Here is a 26,906-nt window from a genome sequence, read left to right as displayed (position 1 = left end):
TAAATCCAGGTTTTTCAGTCGCAGCACAGTTGACATTTGCGCCAGATCTATGGTGGGCAAATCGCGACTCGCGAGCCACATGCAGCTCTTTGGCCCCTTGAGTGTGGCTCTTCCACAAAATACCACGGCCTGGGCGAGTCTATTTTGAAGAAGTGGCATTAGAAGAAGTTTACGTTTAGAAAAATTTGGCTCTCAAAAGAAATTTCAATCGTTGCACTGTTGATATTTGGCTCTGTTGGCTAATGAGTTTGCTGACCACTGTGCCAGAACGTTCTTCACCGTGAGATTGTGCTGAGGCCTCTAGGGTGGTTAGCAGCCTCCCTGGCCGCTACCCACTAGACACCAGCAGCACCCTTCACCCAGTGCCAGCCCACATGGCCCCTAGACATTGTCACAGGAATTAGGGAAGCAAAATTGAACCCCGTCCCCAACCCCTTCCCACACACTGGAGAACCACTGCTCCAATGATTAAAATAATGAAAAGGCCTGGGCCTTACTGTCCGTCAATCAACTCTGTACTTACAGAGTGGGCAACCTTGTTAATGAAACTGACTGTCTAACTAAGGGATCGGTTAAAAAAATTTTAATCTGTCAACCAGCTGAGTGGGAGAAGCTGTTTTCCTGTCTCGCTTGAGACCCTCACTGCATGGAGACCTGTCTGCGAGCCCGGCTCTGCCCTTCCTGCTGGAGGTGGGTGAATGGGGGAAGTCGCTGTGCCGTTTCCTCGTCTGTACGGTGTGGGCAGCTGTGGCATTCCCCTCCTGAAGTGAGGGGCAGAGCAGGGGAGCAGATGCATTATGGAAAGCATGGTAGTGGGTGTGGGCTCAGAGCTTGTGGTCCTGGGTGGGGGTGAGCCCTTATTCACAGGACGACTTCTTCCTGGGGGCTCCTTCAGCACTTGCCCGTGGCTGTCCTTTTCCCAGGCACTACCTGAAGGCAGGTCAGGGGATTACTGCAGGGTTGAAGCTCGGGTTGGCATTTTTCCATCGGGCCCTTCCTTCTCATCTCAGCGCCCAGACTGCCGAGAGCCAGGTTTGTGTCTCGGTGGGACCCTGTCTGGGCTTGCAGACTTCTGCTGCAAAGGGCAGGCGTGCCCGCTCTGGAGCCAGCTCACACACACAGGCAGCCCGCCACCTGCGCTCGCCTCGCTTTTCTTCTGCGATTACCCTGCCGTCCCAGGACAATGAGCTTCTGCACCTCTCCTGGAAGGGAGACCTCTCCCGCCTCCCTCTTAAAGAAAACACACACAAACACACCAAACCAATCAAAGCCATCACACCATGCAAGCCAACTGGGCCTTTTAAAAAAAATCACTGCCAAGTAGCTGTTTACAAGCTGAACAAATAATTACTCTGCCACAAGGAAGAAAAGTATTAATTAGAGCTATTCATTAAACCAGCCTCCCTATTCAGTGGGGCTTATCTCTGGGAAGTGTCAGCCAGAGGTTAGGGATGGATTAACACACAATGGAGGGCTTTGCCAGCTAAATCTCCTCCTTGTGGTTAGCTTTGAATAATAAAGTTGTCATTAAAAGAGAGAATTTAATGGTTTTAATTGGGTTTAATTACTTGGAAACTCCTGGAAAACAGATCAGCTTGTTTAAAAGAGGAAGACAAGAAAATGATGGTTGTAAGAAAAAAACAGGTTGATTCACATGTTTGAACAGTCAGTTAAAGAACACACAACAACCCGGCCTTTCCACAGAACACGGAAAATAGACCTTAGCTCAGCAAATGGGTCTGTTTGTACTAATAAGAATTTTACCCAAAGAGCTGTAAGATAAATCCCATCATGGCTGGATCACAAAAGAGTCAAGCTGACTACCGCTGATAAAATCCCAGTCAAACTCAAGAGAACAAAGACAGATGTCTACGCAGGTTCCTCTCTGGGAACTTTACGCAAATGCAAACGCTCGGTCTCCCAGGTCGGTTTATCCTTTGAAAAAAACGTTCTTTCGGCTGGAGGTATCTACCAGTGTTTAAAGCATTCCCTAGGATATACATTTAAAGTCAAAAGCAATAAAAAAAAAAAAAATAGACACATGGAGCTGCGAACGTAGAGTTGGAAACCAGCTGTCCCCATGTGCCCCAGCTGAGGGGGTCCTTGGGACCTGGGACCTTGAGTGTTTAAAATGTGGAAGTTCCAGACAGACCTAAGTGAGATGTTCACCCTAAATGCCCAGGACCAGGGGGACTGCAGGGCACGGAGTTTACAGAAGTTCATACAAGTGCCTAGAACAGAGCCTGACACTCAGCAAGCCCCTGCTGAGTCTGTCCAGCACCACCATTCCTCCTCAACTCGGTGACTCTTCAGGAAAACTTCAGCATGCCTTCCACGGAGGGGACATTCTGACACAAGCAGCAACAAGCCCCCAAAGCTGCAGTTCTTTAAAAGACTTTTATTCATTCATTCATTCATTCATTATTATCAATGATGATATTTATCCATTTACTCTACAAAAGCTATTCACTGTGTATCAGGCACAGCATCAAGCACTTCACATGCATTAGCTCATTTAAACCTCCCCACAGTCCTGATGAGGTAAGTATCATTGCTGTTAGACCCCTGTTACACAGGTGGAAACTGAGACACAGGGAGGCAAAGGGACTTGCCTGAGGTCACTGGCTAGACTCGGAGCTGGCTTTGAACCTGAGCAGTCTGGCTCCAGAGCCCATGTTATAAACCAGAAGTGGGTGACCTTCTCTATAAAGGGCCAGACAGCAAATATTTTAGGCTCTGTTGCCCATACGATCTCTGTCACAACTACTCAACTCTGCTGTGTAGCAAAAAAGCAGCCATAGACAAAATGTAAACAAATGGGCTTGGGTGTGTTCCAATAAAACTTTATTTAAAAAAACAACAACAGGTGGCATGCCAGATTTGGCCCACAAGATGGATGTAGTTTGCCAGCTGCTGGTGTAGACCTGTGGTCGGCAAACTGTTGCTCGAGAGCCACATGTGGCTCTTTGGCCCCTTGAGTGTGGCTCTTCCACAAAATACCACAGCCTGGGCAAGTCTACTTTGAAGAAGTGGTGTTAGAAGAAGTTTAAGTTTAAAAAATTTGGCTCTCAAAAGAAATTTCAATCATTGTACTGTTGATATTTGGCTTTTTTGACTAATGAGTTTGCCGACCACTGGTGTAGACTATTATGTTACCTGGCTCCTTGCTCTCAGACAAGAAAGTCCCTTGCCCCATGGAGCTTGCATTCTATTGGAGGGAGAGGGCCAGGAAAAACTAAGACACATTTCAGACAGTGACAGGTGCTCTGAAGAAAATGAGACATGAGGATTGCTGGGGGTGGGGGTTTAGTGGGTGGGAGGAGAGAGAGAGAGAGAGAGAGAGAGAGAGAGAGAGAGAGAGAGAGAGAGAGAATACACACAGTGAATGTGTATGTGTTTGAGGTTTATAGAGGACTACTAGAGAGGGGTGGTCAGGGAAGTTCTCTCTGAGGAGGTGACATCAGAGCAAAGACCCAAATGAAACAAAGATGCCAGCCAGGGGCAGAAACAGCCAGTGCAAAGGCCCTGAGGCAGAAACAAGCTCTGTGTGTATGAGAAAAAACCCCACAGAATGTCTGACATGGGGAGAAATTGACAGGGTTAGATTGCAAGTTTTGAACTTGGGGACCTTGTGGTCAGCCCGGATGCAGAAAGGCTTGGAATCGCCTCTGGGGTTCTGGATCTGTTTCCTTCTCTGCCTCTTGCTAGCTTGACAGTCTTGGCCTCCGTGTCCTCTGAGTAGAACAATGATCTCCATGTCTACCTTGTAGTTTTGTCTTGAGGACCAAGGCTATGACTCATGACTAGTGCCATACACGTGGGGAGAGATTTATAGTTTTTATCCCTATAATTGAAGGTGTCTGGGTATGGCTTCTATGCTACTAACTGAAAGTCACCGTGAAAGTAAATAGTTTGTTTATTTATTTATTTATTTTTAATTTAGCTCTAGACACATAAATTTGACAATGAACGAAATGAACCAGTTCCTCGAAAACCACAACTCCTAAAACTCACCCAGGATGAAACAGCTACAAGTATGAAAGCAACCGAATTCACAGTTAAAAACCTCCGAAAACAAAGTCTCTAGGCTCAGATGATTTCACTGGAGAGTTTTACCAAACGTTTCAAGAATAATTAGCACCAGTTCTCCGAGACCTTGGCCGGGAAAGAAAGGAGGCGGCAGCGATTCACAGCTTGTTTTATACGGCCAGCGTTTCCCTGACACCAAACCAGCTGAAGAGAAGCTAAAAACACACCAACAAACAAAACACCCCAATTTTTAAAGTAAAAAATGTTCATTTTTTTTACGGGCTCCGGGAAGCTTGTCCTCCATCAGCAGTTCCCACAGTGCCCTTTGGGAAACAGAGGAGCCTGGTCTTTTGAGGTCAGTGGGGCAGGAATGGTTATTCCGGTTTCACAGATGAGCAAACCTCTAGCTAGACAGTTCCAACCTATTTTCACCCGCTCAAAGAGGAACTCCATATCCCCGAGGCACATCTCTACGGCTTTACCTGTCCGGGACATTCCATATGAATAGAACTCCACAGCCTCTGAACGTTGTGTGTCTGGCTTCTTTCACTTAGCATGATGTTTTTTTGGGACCGCGTTGTAGCTCAAATCAGAACTTCATGCCTTTGTACAGCTGGAAAATATTCCATTGTGTGAATACCCTACGATGTGTTTATCCATTTATCCATGGGTGGATTTTTCCAAAGAGATTCTTAAACTGCATATTTCTACTTTGAATTAGGCCCCTTCAGGGGAATGTGCATGGAAGTTTCCCCCTCACCTGCCATCAGAAAGGCCTGCAAATTCACTAATTTACCTAGGAAGTGTGGGAAATAGGCATGGTGTGTGCGTGTGCGTGTGCGTGTACGCGTGCATGCGTGCGTGCGTGCGTGCGTGCGTGTGTGTGTGTGTGTATGACCTCCTATTTCCCCTAAGACAACCACCTTGACACCTCCCACCATCCAGGGAGCGACACCCTCACCACCAGGGGCTCTCCGGATTTCCAGTGATCTTTGGGCAGCTCAAGAGCCCTATTGTTGGAAAATAAGTACCGCAGACAGGGCAGGTGGGGCGCTGGGGGAGACAGCCTCTCAACCTGCTAGTTAAGTGTGAAGGCAAATTGTTCCCGTTATTGAGGCTCGCAGGGTACCTGGGATATTTTTTTCACCGCTTAGCATTGTGAGCGGCAACCCCTGTATTTACAGAAGACAAAAGAGCTTCTCACTCTTCCCCAACCGGCAATTTGTTGTAGATTTTGCATAGGAGACTTAAATCCCTCTTATTACCATCATTTTTTTTTTTTTTCAGTTGCCCTTCAGTACTCATTGAGGGGTGGGACTAAGAGAAGGGGTGGGGAAAGTTGGCCAAAGATGCCGGGGGAAGCAGTTGGCATGTGTGAGATTTGCGGGTGGAAAATGAGAGCATCGGGAGCCTTCACTAGCCCGAAACTCTCCACCTCCGACGAGTGCTTATGCGAGGTCTCCCTCCTGGCAGCAGTGAGCACGGGCCTTCAAAGGCAGTCTCTGCTAATGAGCACCTTCCTGACAACCCCAAACCATCTCTAAACTATATTTTATGTTGGAAATAATCCCTTAATGCTCTGAAATATATAAGCAGAGGCACTTGGGGAAGCGCTATTACAGGGGATTAAATCTACAAAGGGTCGCCCCCTACCCCCCAGCCCGTGGCCCCGGCAACTGTCATTCACCTCGAGGACATCTTTCAAAGCTCCAGCCTCCTCCTCAGCCCCCCCACCCCCCCTCGCCAAAATGACAGCTGCAGATGTCTGCTTCTTGCCCTGACTGGATGGAAAGAAGTGATGAGTTAAGTCACCATCCCTCATCCTACAAAGCAAATAATCATTGCAGGAGAGGGCCAATCAAAGCCACCACGTCTTTATTCGCCGCAAAGACCAAATGCCTTTTACTTAACGGAAAAAAGGGCTGGGGGTGGGGAGGGGGAGATTTTAAATACAAGGCTTAACCCCCAGTGGGGGAAAGAAATCTCTGACTTCCTCAGAAAATCCTTTCCAAATTGTATTCATCTTGACTTAATCCACATCTACCGAGTGAATTAGGCAGTATTTATTTTGAAAATCTATTTTATAGAGTTCCAAGGACTCTGTTTTCCTTGGGCAGGGCTGGAGGCCGCGGCGAGGGAGGGCCCGGCCGGGCCTGAGCCATCCAAGGTGCTCGCCTCACATGGCTCGCACAAGGTAAATAAACACAGCTGAGCCCGGGGAAGCAGGAAGGTTTTCTCATTAAAGAAATAAAATAAACAGATGTCCTTAAGCACTTTGGCTTGTGTTTTGTCAGAGGATGGAAAGCTCTGGATGGCGGAGGGCAGACGTGAATTAGAGCTGCATCTCAAAGGTGGACGGGAAGAAAGAGAAGGAAAGACTGCGGTCCTCTGAGTTAACTAATAGTCCTCCAGAGAGGGCACTTTTGATTTGAACCTTAGCAACTTCTACAAATAGTTTTTAACTGCAGGGTCATAAAAGTGGTTGGTTTTTTTTTAGTTTTTTTTTTTTTTTTTTAAATTTTTTCTCAGGTTTGTAAAGCAGTAACGGACAGGCCAGGCGGTGTATCGCCAACTGGATCTGATTACATCCCGATGGCACTGTGCTGGGGACTGGATTCTGGAACCCGAGCCGGGACCCTGTAATAACACGGCTGAGGATGGTTCCGGGGAGGCCTGGCTGAGCGCAAGGGCACGGGGGGCATGCTCTGGCCAGGTGCTCCCTGCCCAGCCTCTCTTGGGCCCACAGGAGGCTGGCTGGACCCCTGGGAAAAGCTGTCACCAGGCGAATTCATGGCTTACATCTCACTTCACAGACCAACATGTGAAGGAAACACCTGGAAGTCAAGTTGACATGTCCATCCTAGGTCAGTACCTCTGCAATGGGACCTGAGACCGCACGTCCAGCAGATGCTGGTCCCTGGACCACATTCCAGAAGCCAGGGGGGCCTGTGTTACCGCAGGGGTCTGCCAGTGAAGTGTTCGAGTTCTTGTAAGAAGTCTGAGCCATCACAGCCCCTCGATGGCTTAGTCTGCGTCTTCCCGAAGCACCCCCAGCCTAGGATTCAGGTGCACGCAGCTTCCCGGTGAGGTGACTGGGAAGCACTTGGTGGCAGAGTGTGGGGGTCAGGGGAAGAGAAAGGAAGGCAACAAGGGCGGGTGAATGAGCAGGCTGCTGCTGTGGGCAACTGGCCTCTGTCCCTCTGGGTGGCACGTGGGACACTGTGAAGAACATTTCCGAGAGTCACAGGTGCCCAGCCATCATGCCTATGAAAATGGGGACGCTGAGGGATAACAGTGGGGCCTTCACTATGCTGCTCACTGAAAATCCAATCCCAGCACGTTTATTTATTTATTTTATTTCAGAGAGGAGAGGGAGAGGGAGAGGGAGAGGAAGAGGGGGAGGGGGAGGAAGAGGAAGAGGGAGAGGAAGAGGAAGAGGAAGAGAGAGAGAGAGAAACATTAATGATGAGAAACAATCATTGATCAGCTGCCTCCTGCATGCCTCCTACTGGGGACTGAGCTCGAAACCTGGGCATGTGCTCTTGACCAGAACCGAACCTGGGACCCTTCAGTCAGCAGGCTGATGCTCTATCCACTGAGCCAAACCGGCTAGGGCTATTAGCGATGATTTTAGAATTCAAGAAAATCCCAGGAGACGCAACTAAACCTGTGTTCAGGCCAAATATAACCATGGGTTTCCAATTTGAAACGAATCTCTTCAGATTGAGCAGGGCACCTGGCCCTTTAAAGAAGTATGACACAGAAGGAAAGGATTCTGTTCAGTAGACGACAAGGGTCACGTGGCCCCATCCCAGATCCTCCACCTGCTAAAGTGTCAGTGGCCCCAAGCGTTGAGGAGCCACTTGCTACACACCCCACAGCCTCTGCTGAGCCCTGCTGTGGGCCGAGCTCCGGGGGAGGCCAGGCCAGATGGCACGCAGCATCTTGGCCCTGGAGGGACGCGGACAGGCCCCTGTGTTGTCACAGTGTGGAGACTTGTTCCTTCGAGGGCAGGCACCCTGGAACCTCTTTCCTGCCGTGCTTGCAATCACACACGCTGAAAAGTCCCTATCCACAAGCTGTTTATTTACTTGTGTACTCAACAAACTTTTGTCAAGTGGATGTGCCAGGCACTGCGGGGTGCCAGGAGATGAAGCTATGGACTCAGCAGACCCAGTCCCTGTGCTCTTGGAGCTCACAGGCCAAGCAGAAAGGTTTATTCCAGAGCCTCTTATTTTCCACCCCAGTCCATTCCCGTGACCCCTGGGGGTGCTGCTTAGATACACAGTTCAGAGCAGTGGGCCACATCCTAACTTTCATTCCTTCCAAGCTGGGTAACCTTGGCTGGCTCGCTCCACCTCGGAGCCTAGCTTCTCCGCAAACGGGCATCGCAGGAGCAGCCATGCCTTCTAGGTTTGTGGTGGGGATTCAGTGAGAGAGTGGGGTAAGGCTCAGAGCCGTCCTAAAGGAATCTCGCCACACGGCTGTCTGTGCTGGTGGGCAGTTAGCGGAGCCTGGTGTCCTCCCTGCGGGGGCCGCGGATAAGGAAGACATGGGACTTTGGGTTCAGAGCAGCAGTTCCTCAATAGCAGCACGATGGACATTGGGGCTGGATAATTCTCGGTTGTGGGGACCATCTGTGTGCGGCAGGATATGGAGCGGGATCCCTGGCCTCCACCCACTAGATGCCAGCAGCACTCCCCTAAGACGTGACAACCACACGTGTTTATGACACTGCTAACCGTCCTATGGGGCTACATCACCTCCAGCTGAGAACCACTGAGCTGGGCTTGTGGCAATGTGGAAGCATCTAGAACCACCATGCAGAGGGGGAAACGTGAGAAGCGCCGGGTACTTAATGCCATTGACAGACGTGACGAGTTAATGCACACAAAAGAAAAATTCAAGTTTTACAGGAAAGCAAACAAGAAGCCACACATGAAACCGTGGAGGGGGCGGGAGCATGAGTGGGTCTGAAAGGAAACACGCCCACCTGCTCTAGGTGGAACAAGAAGGGGACGTGTGTGGACAAAGGACATGAACAACTCCGTGTCCGCCTTTGAGGCCCAGCTTATAAGAACATTCATAGAAGTGCACTCGGTATATAGTGAACATGCAAAAAAGGGGAGAATTTGTCCAGCGGGAATTGAAGAATTTGTCCAGCTAATTGGAGAAGAGACCAGGTCCCTTCAGAGGGAGGCCGTGGGCAGAAAACAGAACATCCTTGTAGCCTGGGGGGTGAGAATAAGGAGTCACGTTACATCTGTGGTAAGTTCTGCCTTCAGAATGTATCTGCTTTAAAGGACACTATAAATAAAGTGGAAAGAAAAGCTACAGAATGTGAGAAAATAGTTGCAAATTATATGTCTGATAATGGACCTGTATCCAGAATATATAAAGAACTCTTACAACTCAACAATAAAAAGACACACTAAAAATGGGCAAAGGATTCGAATACTATAGCTATTTCTCCAAAGAAGATATTACAACTGGCCAATAAGCAACAGAAAACATCATTAGTCAGTCAACATAATTAGTCATTAGGGAAATACAAATCAAAATTACAATGAAATACCACTTCACATCCACTAAGAGGGTGATAACCAAAAAGACGGACAATAACAAGTGACGGTGAGAAGGTGGAGAAACTGGAGCCCTTACACATTGCTTATGGGAATGTAAAATGGTGCAGCTACTCTGGAAAGCAATCTGGCAGTTCCTTAAAATCTTAAACCTAGAGTTACCATATGACCCGCAATGCCACTTCCAGGTATATTCCGAAGAGCATTGAAAATGTATGTCCACGAATGTTCACGGCAGCATTGGACATAACAGCCATAAGTGGCAGCAGCCCAACTGCCAAGTGTTGAATGATGGACCAAACGTGGTAGAATGGAAAATTACGTGGCAACAAAAAGGAAGAAAGGACTGTGCATCTACAGCGTGGATGGCCACGGAAAACATCATGCCACGTAAAAGAAGCCTCACACCCAAGACCACATAATGCATGGTTCAGTTCATACACAGTGTCCAGAAGCAGCAAATCTACATAGAGGGGAAGATCAGCGGTTGTCAGGGGCTGTGGGGAGGGGGAGATAGGGAATGTTTATTAATTGCTATGGGTTTCTTTTTGGGTGATGAAAATGTTTTAAAATCAGACAGTGGTGATGGTTACACAACTCTGAATATACTAAAAGCCACTGAATTGTACACATTAACACGGTACATTTATGGTATGTGATTCTTTCTCACTAAAGCTGTTATTAAAAACACACACACAACTGGGCCTGGAGTTGAGTTTCCAATTGGTACTGAGTTGTCTGGAAGGCAAGTTACAAAGAAGGAGCCTGGGCTGAGCCACTGGGAAGCCCAGGACTGCTGAGTAATCCCTCCCAGAATCCTGGCCACAGGCAGAGACTCCTGACCACCTTGTCTGATCTCAGCTGGAAAAAACAGAGTTCAGGGACAGGGCGGGAGGGGGGAGGTCAGGAAAGAGGTGGCAGTTTCTGGCTCCGCCAGCTCTCCAGGGAACGCCTAATGGATCCACAGCCTGTGGGAAGGTACAGACACCAAAGGGATGCTCTGGCTCTGAGAACCGGGTAGGAAGAAGTGGAAAGGAAGTAGAGAGATGACAGCCTCGAGCAGCACATGCTCTGCCTGGGAACAGGAAGAGAGCCCGGTTTCTGTTTTAAAACTCAAACATTCTGTTTTGAATCATTCCTTCATCATTTTAGGTCTGCTGGTCTGATTTCCCTAAGTAAACACGGAGCCACCCCTTTGGCCAGGACCACAATCGATATGATTTCTGCTTCCTGTACGGTGCTCAATACAATGGCCACAGACAAATGGCGTGGATGTACAGGGGTCTTCGACTTCAGAGCCAATTCTGGACCTCCATCGCCTTCACCCTCTTCTGGAAAGAGCACTAAAGTTCCTTTTGGGGGACCATGCCTTTTTACAGGGTTCATTTGGTTGGGATGGAGCCGACCTGATTCTCTACTCTCTCCATGCCAGAAGTGGGCTGTTGATCTAGGCTTGCCAATCAGAGGCACAGAGGTTGGTGAGTGGATGGGCATTTGACCCAGTTGGGGGCAGTGAGATTTGAGCCTGAGAGTTGTGCTGGAATTTGGGAAGTAGAAGGTCTCCTTTTCAAGTTGGGATTGCTGAGAGGGATCCACTACATGAAGAAAGTTGGCTGAGGGGTGCAGAAACACTAAACTCTGAGAATACTGCTTGAGCTCCCGGATCCAGCCCAACCTGAATCCCATATACCCCTGGAATTTTCATTTCTTGTGATCCAGTAAGTTTCCATTGTAACCTAAATAATCTATTCTTCACACTGAGAGTCCTGTTTGATACTAGCTATTGTTTTTTCTTTAAATTTTAAAATTTTTATTTTTACTGTTGATAATACTAGATATTAATAATAAGCTCCACATGGCTGCAGCTACTGGAAAAGCACAAAGATTAAGAGCTATGGGCAAAAAGTCAAGGCCAAGTGTTTTAGGTCTGTTGTGAATACCTTGACTATATAACCTCCCTGTGTCTCAGTTACTCTGTCTGCAAAATGGGGCTCATGCTCTCCTATTCCTCTAGAATCTAGAGTCTAGATCTTCTATAATTTTATGACCTTCAAGTTTATAGTCCAGACTTCTCTTTGGATCTTCAGACCTACAAATCCAATTGAACAGAACTTTTGAACAGCACTGATTTTATTTTTCCACAAATATTTTTCTTTCATTGTTCTTCCTCTTATTACATGGTACTTTGTGCTGAAAATTGCTAGTTGTCTTCCAATAGCAATTCTTCCTTTATCCCTCTGAGAAAAATAGCCTCTAGATTTTAATGGGGCATATGACTAGACTACACATCTCAGACTCCCTTGCAGCTAGGTGTGGCCATGTGATCAAATTCCAGTCAATGGGATGTGAGTGGAAATGATATGTGTAACTTCTGGGTCTGGCCTTTAAAAAAAGGGACAATAAAATAAAATAAAATAAAATGAAATGAAAGATAGAGGGGTGAACTTCCCTTTTCCTCTTCCCCTTTTTAGCTGGCTAGAATCCAGATACAGAGTGAGCTATGTCTTATCTTGGCAACGAGGGCAATGCTAAGATGGCAGAGAGTAAGACAGAAGTTCCCTGGTGTCCTATAGCAGCCTTGTCAGCTTGAACTGCTACTCCAATTAGGCTAGGGCCGTGGTTGGCAAACTCATTAGTCAAAAGAGCCAAATATCAACAGTATAACAATTGACATTTCTTTTGAGAACCAAATTTTTTAAACTTAAACTTCTTCTAACGCCACTTCTTCAAAATAGACTTGCCCAGGCCGTGGTATTTTGTGGAAGAGCCGCACTCAAGGGGCCAAAGAGCCACATGTGGCTCGAGAGCCACAGTTTGCCGACCACGGGGCTAGGGGAATTTTCTATCTTGTTTAAGCCACAGTTATTTTGAATCTCTCTCAGGGTTGTTGAATTTAGTAAACAAAAAATACTAATTTCTCACCTAAGAGAGAGATGGAGGAGGGAGAGGGGAATTAATGAAGATGGCACAGGACACTTGGGGGTTCCAATAGCTTCTCATCTCAGTTTTCCCTGCACATCCCGAGAGCACAAGGAGGTATGTGAGCCTGAAATATGACTCATTCTGTCCTGGATGATCTTTTGCTGAGCCTCAGTTTCTCTTTATGTACCATGAAGACTAATTGGGCATGATGGTCTCCTAGATCCTTCCAGCTCTGAAGTTCTGTGGTTCTGTAATTTTAGGATGAATGTGGAAATTCAGATGCTAGCCCTACCTGATTTGGCTCAATGGATAGAGTGATGGCCTGCGGACTGAAGGGTCCCAGGTTCGATTCTATCAGGGGCACATGCCCGGGTTGCAGACTTGATCCCCAGTGTGGGGCATGCAGGAGGCAGCCAGTCAATGATTCTCTCTCATCATTGATGTTTCTCTCTCTCTCTCCCTCTCACTTTTTCTCTGAAATCAATAAAAAATATATACTTTAAAAAAGACATGTTCACTCAAAAATGATATGGCATTAAAAAAAAGAAGGAAATTCAGATGCTAATGGGGCCAGCAGGGCCCCATAAACAAATTAAATAGGCCGTGTTGGGGCTGTGGATGGGCTGGAGAGCATACAGCCTGATAATAAGGCAGTTGCTACTCTGCTCCTGCTGATAGCTGCCTTTGGGAATGTAGGATAGACAGATTTTCTAATTTTTCAAGAAGAGCTAGAAATCTAGATTGTTTTGGTCTGTGCAGTCTCCTGATTTTTAAGTGTTGGCAACAAATTCACATTTTTTCCAAGCACTCTAGAGACCAAACTAAAAATGTCTGCAGGCTGAATTTGGCTGGCAGCCATCAGTTAGAAATCTTTTGTTTTGGTATTATTTTCCTTCCTTCCTTCCTTTATTCAACAAATATTTATTTGATGACCACTATGTGGGGGGCACTGTCCTATGCCCCAGGGACAAAGCAGCAAACACAAAAGGAGAAAGAGTGCCTGTCGTCACACAGCTTTCATTCTAGAGAATCATGCTGATTCATTCATGCAGCAAATATTTATTGAGCAATTCTGGACCATGCATTGACTTGTTGGGTTGATAAAATAATGTTCATGGTCCCTGCCCTCACTGTACATATATCCTAGGAGGGATAAAAACAGTAAGTATAGAGTTATAATTATAAATAAAAAAAATACAGTTATGGGGAGAAATGCAATTTAGATGGAAAGTCCTCTTGGAGGCACTGAAAAGATAAATAGGATTTGACCTTGTAAAACAACTTTATAGATATAGTAAAGGCTTCTAATGTGCCTCTTTCCCAGGTCCCCTCAGCTGTCACTATTCCAGTACATGCCAAGGCTTTCCTTGCCCTCAACCCATGATAGAAGGGAGCCTGTTGATAAGTATATCAGCACCCTCATTTGTTGGGTGGGTCAACTCTGAGGGTTCCCAGTGGAATTGAACCCCAGCTATCATAGTAACTATTTATGCATGTTACATGGGCTGCCTCATTTCTTCCCTCTGCATCGAATGTCTCTTGGATTCCACCCCCAAATAAACTACCCGCACTCATTTGTCTGAGGCTCTTTTTCTGGAAGAAGTTCAGCGGATATGGGCGAACGTAGCAGGTTCAAGGACAGAAAGCGACTCAGGATGAGTAGGAGAAGATGGGGCTAGAGAGGGGGGCAAGAGCCAGCTCTTGAAGAGCCCGGGAGGCTGGGGCTAGGGCTCGTCAATGGGAGCCCACGGATGGCTTTTCAGGAGGGGAGTGATAGGACCAGGCTTGTGTGGGGGGCTATAAAGGGCAAGAGTGGGAGCTGAGAGACCAGATAGCTGGAGGTGAGGGTAGCTGGGATTAGGTGTTAGGGTTGGAGAGGTGGTTGGCAAGGAGGAATCCTATGGACCAGGTGACATGGGGTTTTTTGAAAGCAGCTCTTTCCTGGCTTTGCCCCTGTCTTGAGGGAGCCCACAATTCGGTTTAAGAAGTGGTGGTGGGACACAGACACAAAAATCATCCTCAAGATGACAAAGCCCTATACCATTCCTGAGAACCGATTGCTGCACAAGGTGTACAACCTCAGAGTGGGCTATCTCTAAGGAAAGAAGGGTGAAGGAATGCTTTTTGGGAAGGTGACTTGACCAGGGTGAAGGTGGGTAGAAAACCTGCAGAACACCCAGAGCTGGAGAGCAACTCCCTACAGCAGCCCCTCGGAACAGCCCCAACTCTTGGCAATGGTGGCCAACTCCACTTGGCTGTTTTCTGCAGCTCTTGACTCTGCCCTCCTTTACCTAACCTGTGCATAGACCAAACACGCATGCGGGATTTCCCGCAGGCACTGCTAGACATATTAACGGCATTCCTACAACCGTAAGATATTTCTGCACCACCAACACCATTTTTATATTCTTTACAACATAATGGCAGACGATAAATCTATCTTGCTAATTGCACATCCAGCTTGTTATACCTCCCATAAAAAACACGAGCAGCTGGAAAAACCATGAGGTGATGTCAAATCATATTCCTGGTCTCTAAACAGAAACAGAAATATTTTCCAGGCGCTGGCGAGTCTCATGGTTCCTACCCAGGCGTGGAAGCAGCTGCCAACAGGTCGTTCACCCCGGATGAGTTGGGAACTCGCCACCCTCCCACCCCCACCTGTCTGTAGGGATGGCAGACATCTGGTGCATCACATGTCGTCTGTTGGGAAGCCCACAGGATGGATGCAAAGAATCAGCAGGGTTTGGGTGTTCGCAATTGAGCCCATTTTTGCATTCTTCAGGTGGTTTCAATGTTTCTTCCATTCGCCACCAATCAGCCCTTAGCAACTACCCGGAATTCTAAGGGAATGGTTCCCCAACATCATTTGTCAGGGATACATTTGCAAAGCTGCTGCTAAGTTCCATGCTGGAGCTGACAAAATGCCTCCCCCTCATCTCAGAAAAACGGAAGGAAAATTAAATCCAACTGCTGGAAACACTAAGATAAACAACAGGGAAGAAGAAAAAAGATTTCACCTCATTTTATTTAAAGCTAGGATTACCGGGTTTGGACTGCAGCGTATCCTGGCCCTCTTAGAAAGAAGGTAGCCAACGACTATGAGCTTCTATCTTATCAAGTGGGTTGTTGAATGCTTCATGTGTTGGGAGAAAAGGCATGGGAGACAATAGAAGGGGAAGCTAATTCAATGTTCACATGTCAGGGGAAAATTCCGTAGGCTTTCTCCAGCAGAGGCAGACCCAAAGGGACTGCTTTTGTGTAGAGAAGCTGCCTCATAAACTGCCCCCACAATTCCCTGGACAAATCAGCTGCACACAAAGTCATGTTGGAAAAAAAGAGAGACAAATGGATTCTTACCTTCCCGTATCTGGATGCAAAAGTCCCCGTGAGTAAGGAGTGAAAAATAATTATTGTCTCATCCAAGTCCCACACGAACACACGCTGTGATAAAAAGAGAGGAAGAGAATGGAGACAAATGGACTCACTTGTGTCTGACTTAATGTCTGCAGGAATTAATTCCCTGGAGGAAAAAGAAGTCTTGAAAAACATCATCTTTAAGTTATAAAACATTCGACCTACTGATGCGTCCTTACGTCCCCATCCAACCTCAGCTGTGTAAAGAGTATGCTGATGGCCAAGTTTTGGGTTCCTCTCAACCCAGTCAATGCCAGAACCAAGAAGCCCGTTCCTGCCTTCCACATAAAAGCTCAAAAAAGGAAAAGTTCAGTCCAGAAATAGCAATAAAAATCATATAGCTCACTTGACAAAATGAAATATTAGCATTTGACATTCACAGCTCACCGTTAAGTCCAGCTACTTCTGACCATTTCTCTTTTTAGCAATTCTGTTTGGTTAACTCTAACCTTTTGCACTCCGCTGTCCCCTCTCAGGGGACATCGGAATTCTAGCATATCACTCGGATGTCTCCTCTCAGGGGACATTGCAGTTTATTAGTGATTACGGGGAATTGAGTTATTTCAACGCAACTTTTTGAGACAGGCGTCAAACCACTTATTACTGTCAAACATGCAATCAGCCTGCAATGCATATTGGGGAGTGTTTCAAAACTTACCATACTGTACAAAATTATAAACAATAAAATATTGGGTTTTTTTTTTTTTGCAAATATACATTCCTCGATGTCACCCAATTCATATAAGTCCAATATCATTATAATACGTTACTTGGTTCCAAAATTATACTAAATAATACGGGGGTCTGTAAATGCACGTTTCCGCCGCAAAGTAGCGTCGAGAGTAGCTGGTAGCCAATGTCCAGAACGGTTCGGAGTGCAAAGGGCTAAATAACACACTTATATCTTTGTTTATTGATGTGCCAACTCTAGACAATATTTTTTGACTGAAAGATTTGGGGTTTATTTCCCCCCATATATGAATGCCTCTATTTTCCTTTCCATCAGCTTTGGATATTCTTCCTTGGCTAAAACAATAAATCCAATACGAAGATATGAATATTGGAGTCCCTAGCCTTTTCCCTACTCCCTCCCCTCAATCAGTGTTCACCTTATTTCAGCATTGTCAGGGTGGATAAACTGGTTTGTGCATTTGGTTTAATAACTACACTTAAGGCTTCTCTGCTCTGTCTATATGTTGCTTTTATAAGTTGGTAACCAGTAAAGAGCACTCACATCTTGTGAAGACTGTTCACTGTAAAGCCAAGTAACGTACTAGAATTTCACTTCATTCTCCGTAGGACCAATGTTCTAACTCCAGAGCCAAGACTGTTCTTACCATCAAGATCAGTCTCCTTTTTTGCACTCCATCCAATTAAAATGATGCAATGTCTCAGTTTGTTCACATAGGAATCATACCTGTTAGATATAACTTTGTTTTTGCTGGAGTTTATTAATTGCCTTAATTTTTTTCTCATTTCCATTAATGTGCCTTTATTAGAATCTCAAATTCAGCCACACCCTCAGTATCGAAGTTGTCCATCTTCCGTGACAGAATGCTCTAATATGGTGTGGATCATCTTTAGTCTGCTGCATAGCTAGCATGACTGTTATTTCTGGGTCAAATCTGCTGTTTCCTAGATCCCAAATCTCTTGCTTTTCTTCCTTGTTGTGCCTGAGTACATCTTTGAGTTTCTTCTTCTGAAAGGGTTCATGGGAAATAATTTTTCAGAATTCTTGCATATCTGGTGATATCTTCATTTTGCTCTACAGTTGTTGTGGGTTCAGAATTCCAACAGGAAAACAATGCCCTCTGGTCCTTTGAAAGAATTCCTCAGCTTGTGGTGTCCAGCGTGATTGATGAGTAGTCTGATGTTTTGTTGGTCCTCATTCCTTTGTAGGTTTTACTTTTTTTTTTCCTCTTTAGAATTTTTTTAAAAGAATCTTTTCTTTATACTTGGTATCCTCAAAATTCCATAAAGATATATCTAGGTGTGGTCTATTTTTCATACATACAATTCACATTTCCGATCTTTTTTCTTTAAATAAGTTCCTTCCATCTTTCCCACTGTTCTCTCTGGAATTTCCAATAGTCAAATTAGACATCCTGAGTTGATGCTACTTATCTTTAAAAATGTATTTTCTATAATTTTATCTTTTTTGTTGATAGATTTCTTAAACTTTCTCTTCCAACTCTTCTATTAAACTCCTGATTCTTGCTGACATTTAAAAATTTACACTCGTTGTTTGCCTTTGAGTGTCCCTTTCCCAATAGCTCTGCATCTTAATTTTTTTAAAATTTCTTTATTGATTAAGGTATTACTCTGCCTCTTAATTTAAGAATGCAAGATCTTCAATCTTTATAAGAAAACCAATCAGAATTTTAAACATTTCCTTTCTCTTTCACCTTTCTTGATATTTATTTTATTTATTTTACTTGGACCTTGTTTTTCATACTGTTGTCCTAATTTTCCTAGTGATCATTATTTTTAAGAACCAAAGGCCTAGTGATCACTTACGTAGCTAGTCTTTGGCAACGTCAGAATGGGGGATAAATGGAGCTGCTAAGTATGCCATTGTCAACGAGCCACCTTTAAAACCTTTCTGGAATTCAGTGGCTGTATTTATTCTTTAGCATTTGCCATGCCCTTAAAGATAAAGAGAAGGGTTGTATCTAGAAGTAAAAAGGTCAGTTAGTGCAGGGATTTTCAAACTGCAGACCTGCATATTATTTTTTGTGAGGTTTTTTTTTTTCAAACTGCAGACCTGCATATTATTTTTGTCTTGTTATATATTTATGCATATGCAAATGCTGGGTCATGATATTAAGTATAGTTCTTACTTTGGGTCATAGTAAAATGTTCAAAAACCACTGTTTTTGAGGAGGGCTTCTGAAGTTTAAATATGCTAGTCCTAATTTATCTGAACTAACTAGGTTGGTTAAACTTAGACATTTTAGTAAGATAATTTAAAAAAATCAGCAAATAGTTTCAAATTTAATGCAGGCTCAATGAATTTACCTACATCACCTCTGAAGAAGGCCTGTCCCTGCCCCCAATAGCCTGCACTCTATCCCGCTGGCCTAGATCCTTAGTGGGCAAGTTCCTGGGGGCCATTCTGCAGGTAACCCTATTCCCTAGCCCACTGGGTTTGCTCTAGGATGGGCCACTAACCCCATTTGAGTCAGAGGCCTTGTCTTGGGAACTTAAAATTAGGGCCTGGCAGGAAATTAATCATCTTTGGGTGGTTGCTGGAGGCTACATGTGAAGGCCAGGGAAGGCCAGTCTGCAGAGAGAGATGAACAAAGAGGTGAAAAATGGAAAGACATGGCTTCAGTTAGAAGCAGAATGAGCCTGGCCGGTGTGTCTCAGTGGTAGAGCTTCAACCCAGGAACAATGAGGTCACCGGTTCTATTCCCATTAGGCACATGCCTGGGTTGCAGGCTCGATCCCCAGTAGGGAGGCATGCAGGAGGCAGGTGGTCAATGATGTTTCTCTCTCATCGATGTTTCTACCTTTCTATCCCTCTTCCTTCCTCTCTCCTAAAAATCAATAAAAACATATTAAAAAAAGAAAAGAAAAGCAGAATGGGCTGTGCCTGGGGTACTCAAAAGACATGCTTGCTTGGAGCTTCTGGCGCCTTCGCTGTGGTACAGGGGACAGAAGTGTAAATGCAATTCCTTGTCCTGGCTACCTGTGGTCCTAGGCTGATACGCCACTGTTCCCTGTCCTTGGGTTCTAAGAGAATCTGTGTATCCTTAAAATAAATTCTGCTTTTTCGCTTAAGCTAGCTCAAGTTGGTTTCTGGCACCTGAAGTCGAGGAATTTAAACTAATACACACTCAGAATTTTCCTGCTTTCCACTTCTATATATAATTTCTGTCTCACGGGCTTCAGTCATTAGCAAAACTGCCAAGACTTAGGAGGTGCGATCTTGCAAACCCTCCCTGTGACAAGAAGCACAGAAGTGAAACACGGCTCACACCTTTTCAACTGTTCCTGCCCAGTGGTACTTAATTTGGAATCAAGAAGCAGATGTTTCCAGAATAATATCACCCTGCAATCCGCGACTTCCATGCTACCTCCACCTCCCTCTCAGTTTAATGAAAAAAATGTCTTTTTACCCCACCATCCCCTACCAAGAGCAGAAACCATGTCAGCTGACTGAACATACAAGCATATTGTTTTTTAAATACTGAAGTATGGATTGCTCTGGGTGATTCCTATAGCTCGGCAACTTCAAGCTGGTAGAAAACCCTCAGGAATATGGGAGGGCAGAAAGCAGGGACCGCCTGGAGTCAAAACATTCCCTCTTCCTTTTGCTGAAGGGATTGTGCAATGTCTCCCCAAGTTTGAAAGGTGGGGGCCTTTAAGAATTAGAGGAAAAGCAAAGACAAAATCCCCTGGATTGAGAACAGTCCCACGTGGCAGGCTCCCAGGGTGGTCAACTCCCAGAGGAGATGGCTGCTGGAGGTGGACCAAATGTAGGGGACAAGCATGATGTCAGCGTGATGTCCCAAATACTTAACATCTGGGAATACTGGGACAGGCACCAGTTGTAAATAACCACTACAGCCCCACCAGTGAACACTGGCTGAGTAACACAGCCCTACTAGCAAACACTGGCTGAGTAACACAGCCCTACCAGTGAACACTGGGTAACTAGTATAGCCCTACCAGTGAACACTGGGTAACTAGTACAGCCCTACCAGTGAATACTGGGTAAACGTCAAATGCCCTGGTGGTGAGCATCTGTTATTTGGGCCACCCTCCTACTTACAAGAGCATCAGTTTGCTTCTTTGTCCACTGTGTGCTGTCTTGGTGGGACTGTCCATCGGAGGAAAGCATAAGAGCCATGCCAGGACCATGGGATGCTGTCTCCTTGCATTGGAACATGGAGTGACGTGGCACTAGAATCAAATGGCTCGCCTCCAGCGGGGGCTGGCATCCAAGGGTTCCCTGCGACGGTTCTTTCTAACCCTGGTTTCATGACTTCCTCCCAGTAAAATCCTTTTGGCTTAAGCATCCAGGACTGGATTCTGTTGCTTATAACCAAAGGATTGTAGCTAATAGTCCAAGGTTCTTGTCCTCAACAAGGATTTCCATGCCTGATGCACAGCACGGAAACCCCAGAGAGTGGTAGACTTGCACTGACCACAGCAGGCACTGTCGGTGAGGAGGGTGGCAGTGACCAAGCCACACTGGACATTAGAAGCTCTTCTTCTGATTCCTGAGACCACTTAAACCCCCCAATTCTCATACAATTCTGGGAGGAGAGGGGCCCCAATAATAATATGGTATTTCCTACCCACGCAGATGGGATGGGGACTCAGGGTCAAAATTACCTTGATCTTAAAGAAATGACGAAAATGGTCTTTCGTAGCATATCTGAATTTGTGGGCTGAGCTTTGTAGCTTTATATGAACTGGACAGGATAAGGAATAGGGATGTGATGATGCATTTGAGTTTTTGCACTGACACTGCCTTTGAAACACTATACACATTCCTATGGCGCACTCAAGCCAATGACTGACTGCCTTTTACAAATAAGTACAAACTACTGCACATGCTCATTTTTCTCCCTTGACAGATACTAGTTGCCTCTGTTTATTTTTTCTCCCCTTCCTTCCTTCCTTCCTTCCTTCCTTCCTTCCTTCCTTCCTTCCTTCCTTCCTTCCTTTTTTTTTAATGTCAGTGCCTGGTAATAATCCTACACCTGCTTTCTTACAATGAAGACTGGGGCATCCCTTACATCAGCCGTTCTCAGCCTGGGGCATACGCCAGAATCACCTGGATAGCTTAACATCCTGATGCTTGGGTCCTGTCCTCAGGGAGTCTGATTTAGTCGATCTGGGGTCCAGCTTGAGGACGATTTCTCAGAGCTCCCAGGAGATTCCAAGGTGCAGCCCAGGCTGAGAACCACCGTCTGAGAAACTCAGAACCATAGGAACCATGCATGCTCATCTGAGCCAGCCTCCTGTTCCCAGGCAGTTAGATATCTAGGCCATATTGGAACCACTAGGGGAGCTTTCAGAACTCCCTGCAATGTCTATTTCATTACTCTGGGGTGGGGCCTGGGCATCTATATTTTAAAAGCACCCCAGGTGATTCTAACATGTAGCCAGGGTTAAGAACCACTCTGCACCAATGCCCATTGTCCTGTGTATCAGGGGCTCCCAGAGTGTGGTCCCCAACCCAGCAGCATCAGCAGCATCTGGGAACTTGTTAGATATGCAAATTCTCAGGCCCTGCCCCAGATCTACTGAATTGGAAACTGGGGGGTGGGGCCCAGCAGACTGGGTTTTCCTTAGTCCCCGAGGATTCTGCTGCTGCTTATGCTTGAGAACCACACTGTTCTTTACTATCTTCAGGGCCACTTTTCCTAGCCCGCCAGCCAATAGTGTTTCTCTGTGGCCAGCCCAATTCTTCCCCACGTTTCCTCCAAGGACTCTTTTCTCTGTAACTGCACTTTGTGAATGCAAGCGGCCATTCTCCTCCATGTACGTGGACAGAACTCTGTCCCCTGGCCTTCTGTTCAAGCCAGAGATGGAGATTACATCCACCAAGTCAGAGGCAGTTGGGGTTACCTCGATCTCGTTGTCCCCTGCTGGGGAGGGGTCACTGCTCCGCTTGGAACGCCCTCGGAGCTTCCCGTCGGAGGCCCGGTGCGGCCTGTCTGTGTCTCCCTCTTTGGCTGGCGTGGAAGGTCCATTGTGCGTGTTATATTCACCTGGTGGAGGAAAGAGAAGCTTTGCTGAGAGTCTCCTCCCAGAAAATATCACATCAGAACTGTCTAACGCCAAAGTGGTGGGTCCCAAAGTCAGCATCAAAGGCAAAGATCATGTAGAATCAAAATCACTCTTGTTAGGCTCTTAAATTGCCCATACATACTCATTCATTCGGCCAACAAACATTTACTGAGTAGGCATGGTTTCAGGCACTGATGCTCATAGCAACTAAATTGTAGAGAGAGGAGAGACATTAGACAAACAAGTAAATATGTAACTTGCCAGATGGAGACATGGCTTATAGAGAATGAATAAAGTGCATGGGGATCAGGGAGTGCTGGGAGTGACTAATTTATACGGGGCCAGTCAGGGAAGGCCTTGTGGATAAGCGGGCATCTGAACAAGGATCTCAGTAAAGTGAGGGTGAGACCTCTGGGGGAACAAATACACTAATAGAGGAAGAAAACACTTTCTTATATGTGGCTGGGCCTCAAATTCTTCTACCCTTAAGAGACCCCCCTTGGGGCTAATGGGGTATTAGAGAATTCTCTATGATCCTGTCCCTATGCAGCTTGAGACTTGTCCATTTGAGAATTAAATGAGTTTATATACATCCAACACAGGGCTGGCAGTTAGATGCTCAACTCAACCCACATGCACGCAAGGGTCAGTCAGAAGGTGCAGAGCAGAGGGGGGCACTGGCTGCTTCTCATCAATGTAGTGCTTTTGGACACGGGGTGTTGAGAGGCTGCCACACACATGCCCTTGGGACATTGTCTAAGGACCCCGAACAAGTGAGCAGCACCCTCCTGGGACTCACGTCCCAAAGTCAGCACCCACGTTGTATTGTTTTTCTAAGCACGTGCGCTTTCTTAAAAAAATATGTTTTTATTGATTTCAGAGAGAGGAAGGGAGAGAGAAACATCAATAATGACAGAAAATCACTGATTGGCTGTCTTCTGTACAACCCCCTACCGGGCATGTGCCCTGTCTGGAATCAAACCATGACCTCCTGGTTCATGGGCCAAGCACGTAAATTTTAAATACATGGTTTTAAAAATTATTCTTGATTATCTTTGTTTAACTAATGAGGGAACTAAGGCTTAGTGAGATGATGAAGTCTGTGGTTATCCTGCAAATCAATGGTAGAGCCGGAGCTAGAACTTGGGCCTGGCCTTGTCAGTAGAGTGACAGAACTGTAGGCCAGCATGGAACCTGAGAGGACGTCCCATCCCACTTTCTCACTGTCCAGCTGCTTGTTTTGCTCCCAAATATAGACTCCACCTCTCCTTCCATAATTGCCAGGGCTTGGATCATCAGGGGAAAATGCTTTTGTCTAAAATACTTGGCAATGGACTGAGTTTTTTCCTACCCTGAAAGGATTATTTCCCCCCAAAACCCTAAGGACTGAACTTTGTTTATTTAATGTTTAAAAACTTCTTAGAAGACTAAGAACATGGCAAGAAGAGACGTGATTTTGAGTTGTCAGGACTGCTGGGCTGTCTCCAACTCCCCATCATTTTCAGGATACAGCATCCGAGGTTCCCAAACATCCATCTAGCAAAGACTTTCTTCTGGACCATGAGGAACAGGAGTAAACATATTCACAGATGCTTAGGAGTCATGTAACTAAGATTTATCCTCATTGACTTGGAGTTCTGAGAATGGGAGCTTAGAAAACACCTATAGTCACCATTAAAATCCAAGCAAATATTATTAAGCTAATATTATTACCTACCTAGAAATGTCTAAATATGGTATATGTAAAGCCAACTTATTAGAGGTGCCAAAATAAGCAGTCCTTTCCCACACATTATGCATTCTTGAGAATGAAGAGTCAAAGTTTAAGGTCATAGTCAGGTACACAGGCTAGAGTAGGGGTGTCGAACTCAATCAGAGAAGGGGCCAAAATCTAAAATCCAGCCTAAATCGCGGGCCGAATGGTTTACTGAACAGTCATAAACTGTCATTGTGATTGGAAACGCAGCGGAGTGCAGTGATGACAGCGCGGTGCGGGCCACATTGCAAGGCCTGGCGGGACGGATTTGGCCTTGTGTTTGACACATGTGGGCTAGAGCAATGTATGTAAACCTTTCTTGGAGTCATTCTACTCTTTGTATTTCTCCCTTTTTATGTTTTTTACTTATTTAACAGTTTTATTGAGATATAATGGACATACAACATATATATTTAGAGTGCACAATTTGATAACTTTTGACATACGTATAAAGCTATAAAACCATCACCACAGTCAAGATAATGAACAAATCTAGCACTTCCAAGAGTTTCCTTATAATGCCTTTGTAATCTCTTCCTCCTCTCTGCCCAGGCAACAACTGATCTGCTTTCTTTCGGTGTAAATTAGTTTGCATTTGCTAGAGTTTTATACAAATGGATTCACACAGTCTGAGTTCAAATGCCCGAGAACCAGCGGGGCTGATGGTGGAACTCCCAGTCTGCTGCTGGCGACTTGAGACTCGGGAGATCCCTGATGTCAGTTCTGGAGTCCAGAGGCCAGAAAACCTAGACCCCTAATGTCTAAGGTCCGGGAAAGATGAGAGACAGCTCTTCCTCTGCCTTTCTGCTCTGTATGGCCCTCAGTGGGTTAGATGAGGCCCACCCACATTGGTGAGAGCATGTTTTTTATTCGGTCTACTGATTCACATGCTCATCTCTTCTGGAGACACCCTACAGACACTTCTACAGACACACCCAGAAATAAGGTTTTACCTGTGATTGGGCATCCCTTAGCCCAGCCAAGTTGACACAAAATTAACCACCACACATGGGTTATTAAAAGTATGTTATTTACCTTCCAAACATTTGGGAATTTTCCAAAAACATGTCTGTTATTTATTTCTAATTTAATTCTACTGTTTTCAGAGAACATTATTTATATGACTCGAATCCTTTTAAATGTACTGAAACTTGATTTAAAGCCCAGAATATGTCTATGTTGGTAAATGTCTCATGTCTACTTAAAAAAAAGTCTTTTGCTGTTGTTGAATGGAGTGGACTACAGACTGTCTGTAACATCTAGTCTCTTCTTTCCTCTAATTCCCTCCCCAGAGAAAACGTTAACTATTGTCTTTGAATCCTTCCAGAAATTTCCTATGTAAATATGGGTATTAAACTATACTTAAAAAAAACCCAGGATCTTATTATACACATAGTTCTGCACTTTGCTTTTTTCCAACTCTCATAGTCACTCAGAGAGATTCATGTTAGTGTAGATATGTCTAGCTTACTCTTTTTAAAAAATATTCTTTATTTTTATTTTATTGGCTTACTCTTAAAAAATTTTTTAAAATTGATTTTTGGAGAGAGAAGAAAGGGAGGGAGGGAGTGAGGGAGGGGGAGAGAGAGAGAGAGAGAGAGAGAGAGAGAGAGAGAGAGAGAGAGAGAGAGAGAGAGAGAGAGAAACATCAATGTGAGAGTGGAACATCCATAGGCTGCCTCTTGCACATCCCCTCCTGAGAATTGAGCTCACAAATTGGGTATGAGCCCTGACTGGGAACTAAACTAGCAACTTTTCAGTGCATAGGACAAAGCTCAATCAACTGAGTGAGCCATACCAGCCATGGCTCAAGTTTACTCTTTTTAAGAGATGTATAGTATGTCACTGGTGGATGCACCATAAACTATTTAACCAGACCCCTGTTAATGTCATTTCCAGTCTTTTGCTATTATGTTGCTGCAATAAATAACCTTTTCACTTAAGTCTTTGGACCTATGTGGGAATTTATCTTTAAAATAAATTTCTACAAGTAGAAAAATTGGGTTAAAGAGTACACACATTTGTCATGTAGTTAGAGGTTGCCAAACTGCATGGAGGAGCTTCCAAGTTTCTTCTTCTTCGGAGATTTAAAAAACTTTTCTTCTATTGACTACAGGAAATGACCTCAGAAGTCTAAAAAAAATCCTCCCACTTCTTTTTAGATAATTTGTATCATACTTAAAAAAATTTAAAAGAAAAGAAGTTCTGAAGCCACACTACTGATTTGTCTTTTCTCTTGAGTAACGTCAGATGTTCAGGTTTTGCCCTTTACATCAGCAAATTGCCCTGCAATCATCTGCAAATTGTTGGGGCTTCATATGACTGTGAATGCATGTCCATGCAGAGTGCACTGCAGTGGGGCTGGGGATGGAGGGGAGGGGAGACGAGCATCAGGCCACGCGAGTGAGCGAGATCTCGCTGTAATACATAAACCTCTGGAGCCTCTGGAGCTT

At 45.3% G+C, this 26,906-nt stretch overlaps 1 protein-coding gene across 1 annotated transcript in view; it reads right to left on the bottom strand.

Annotated features, from left to right (window-relative positions):
• The window catches only part of EYA2 (EYA transcriptional coactivator and phosphatase 2), a 201,420-nt gene that overhangs the window by 43,162 nt on the left and 131,352 nt on the right, over positions 1-26,906 (bottom strand). The window contains exons 8-9 of the mRNA XM_036419140.2: positions 22,536-22,678; positions 15,894-15,977 (exon numbers count right to left, since the gene is read on the bottom strand). Of these exons, the coding sequence (XP_036275033.1) occupies positions 15,894-15,977; positions 22,536-22,678 (227 nt within the window). The remainder of the gene's footprint in view (positions 1-15,893; positions 15,978-22,535; positions 22,679-26,906) is intronic.

Source organism: Pipistrellus kuhlii, unplaced genomic scaffold, assembly GCF_014108245.1.
Source record: "Pipistrellus kuhlii isolate mPipKuh1 unplaced genomic scaffold, mPipKuh1.p scaffold_m20_p_6, whole genome shotgun sequence".
NCBI classification, from domain to species: domain Eukaryota; kingdom Metazoa; phylum Chordata; class Mammalia; order Chiroptera; family Vespertilionidae; genus Pipistrellus; species Pipistrellus kuhlii.
The sequence above is the reverse complement of the archived record's forward strand: the minus strand, read 5'-3'. Positions and strand labels throughout refer to the sequence as shown.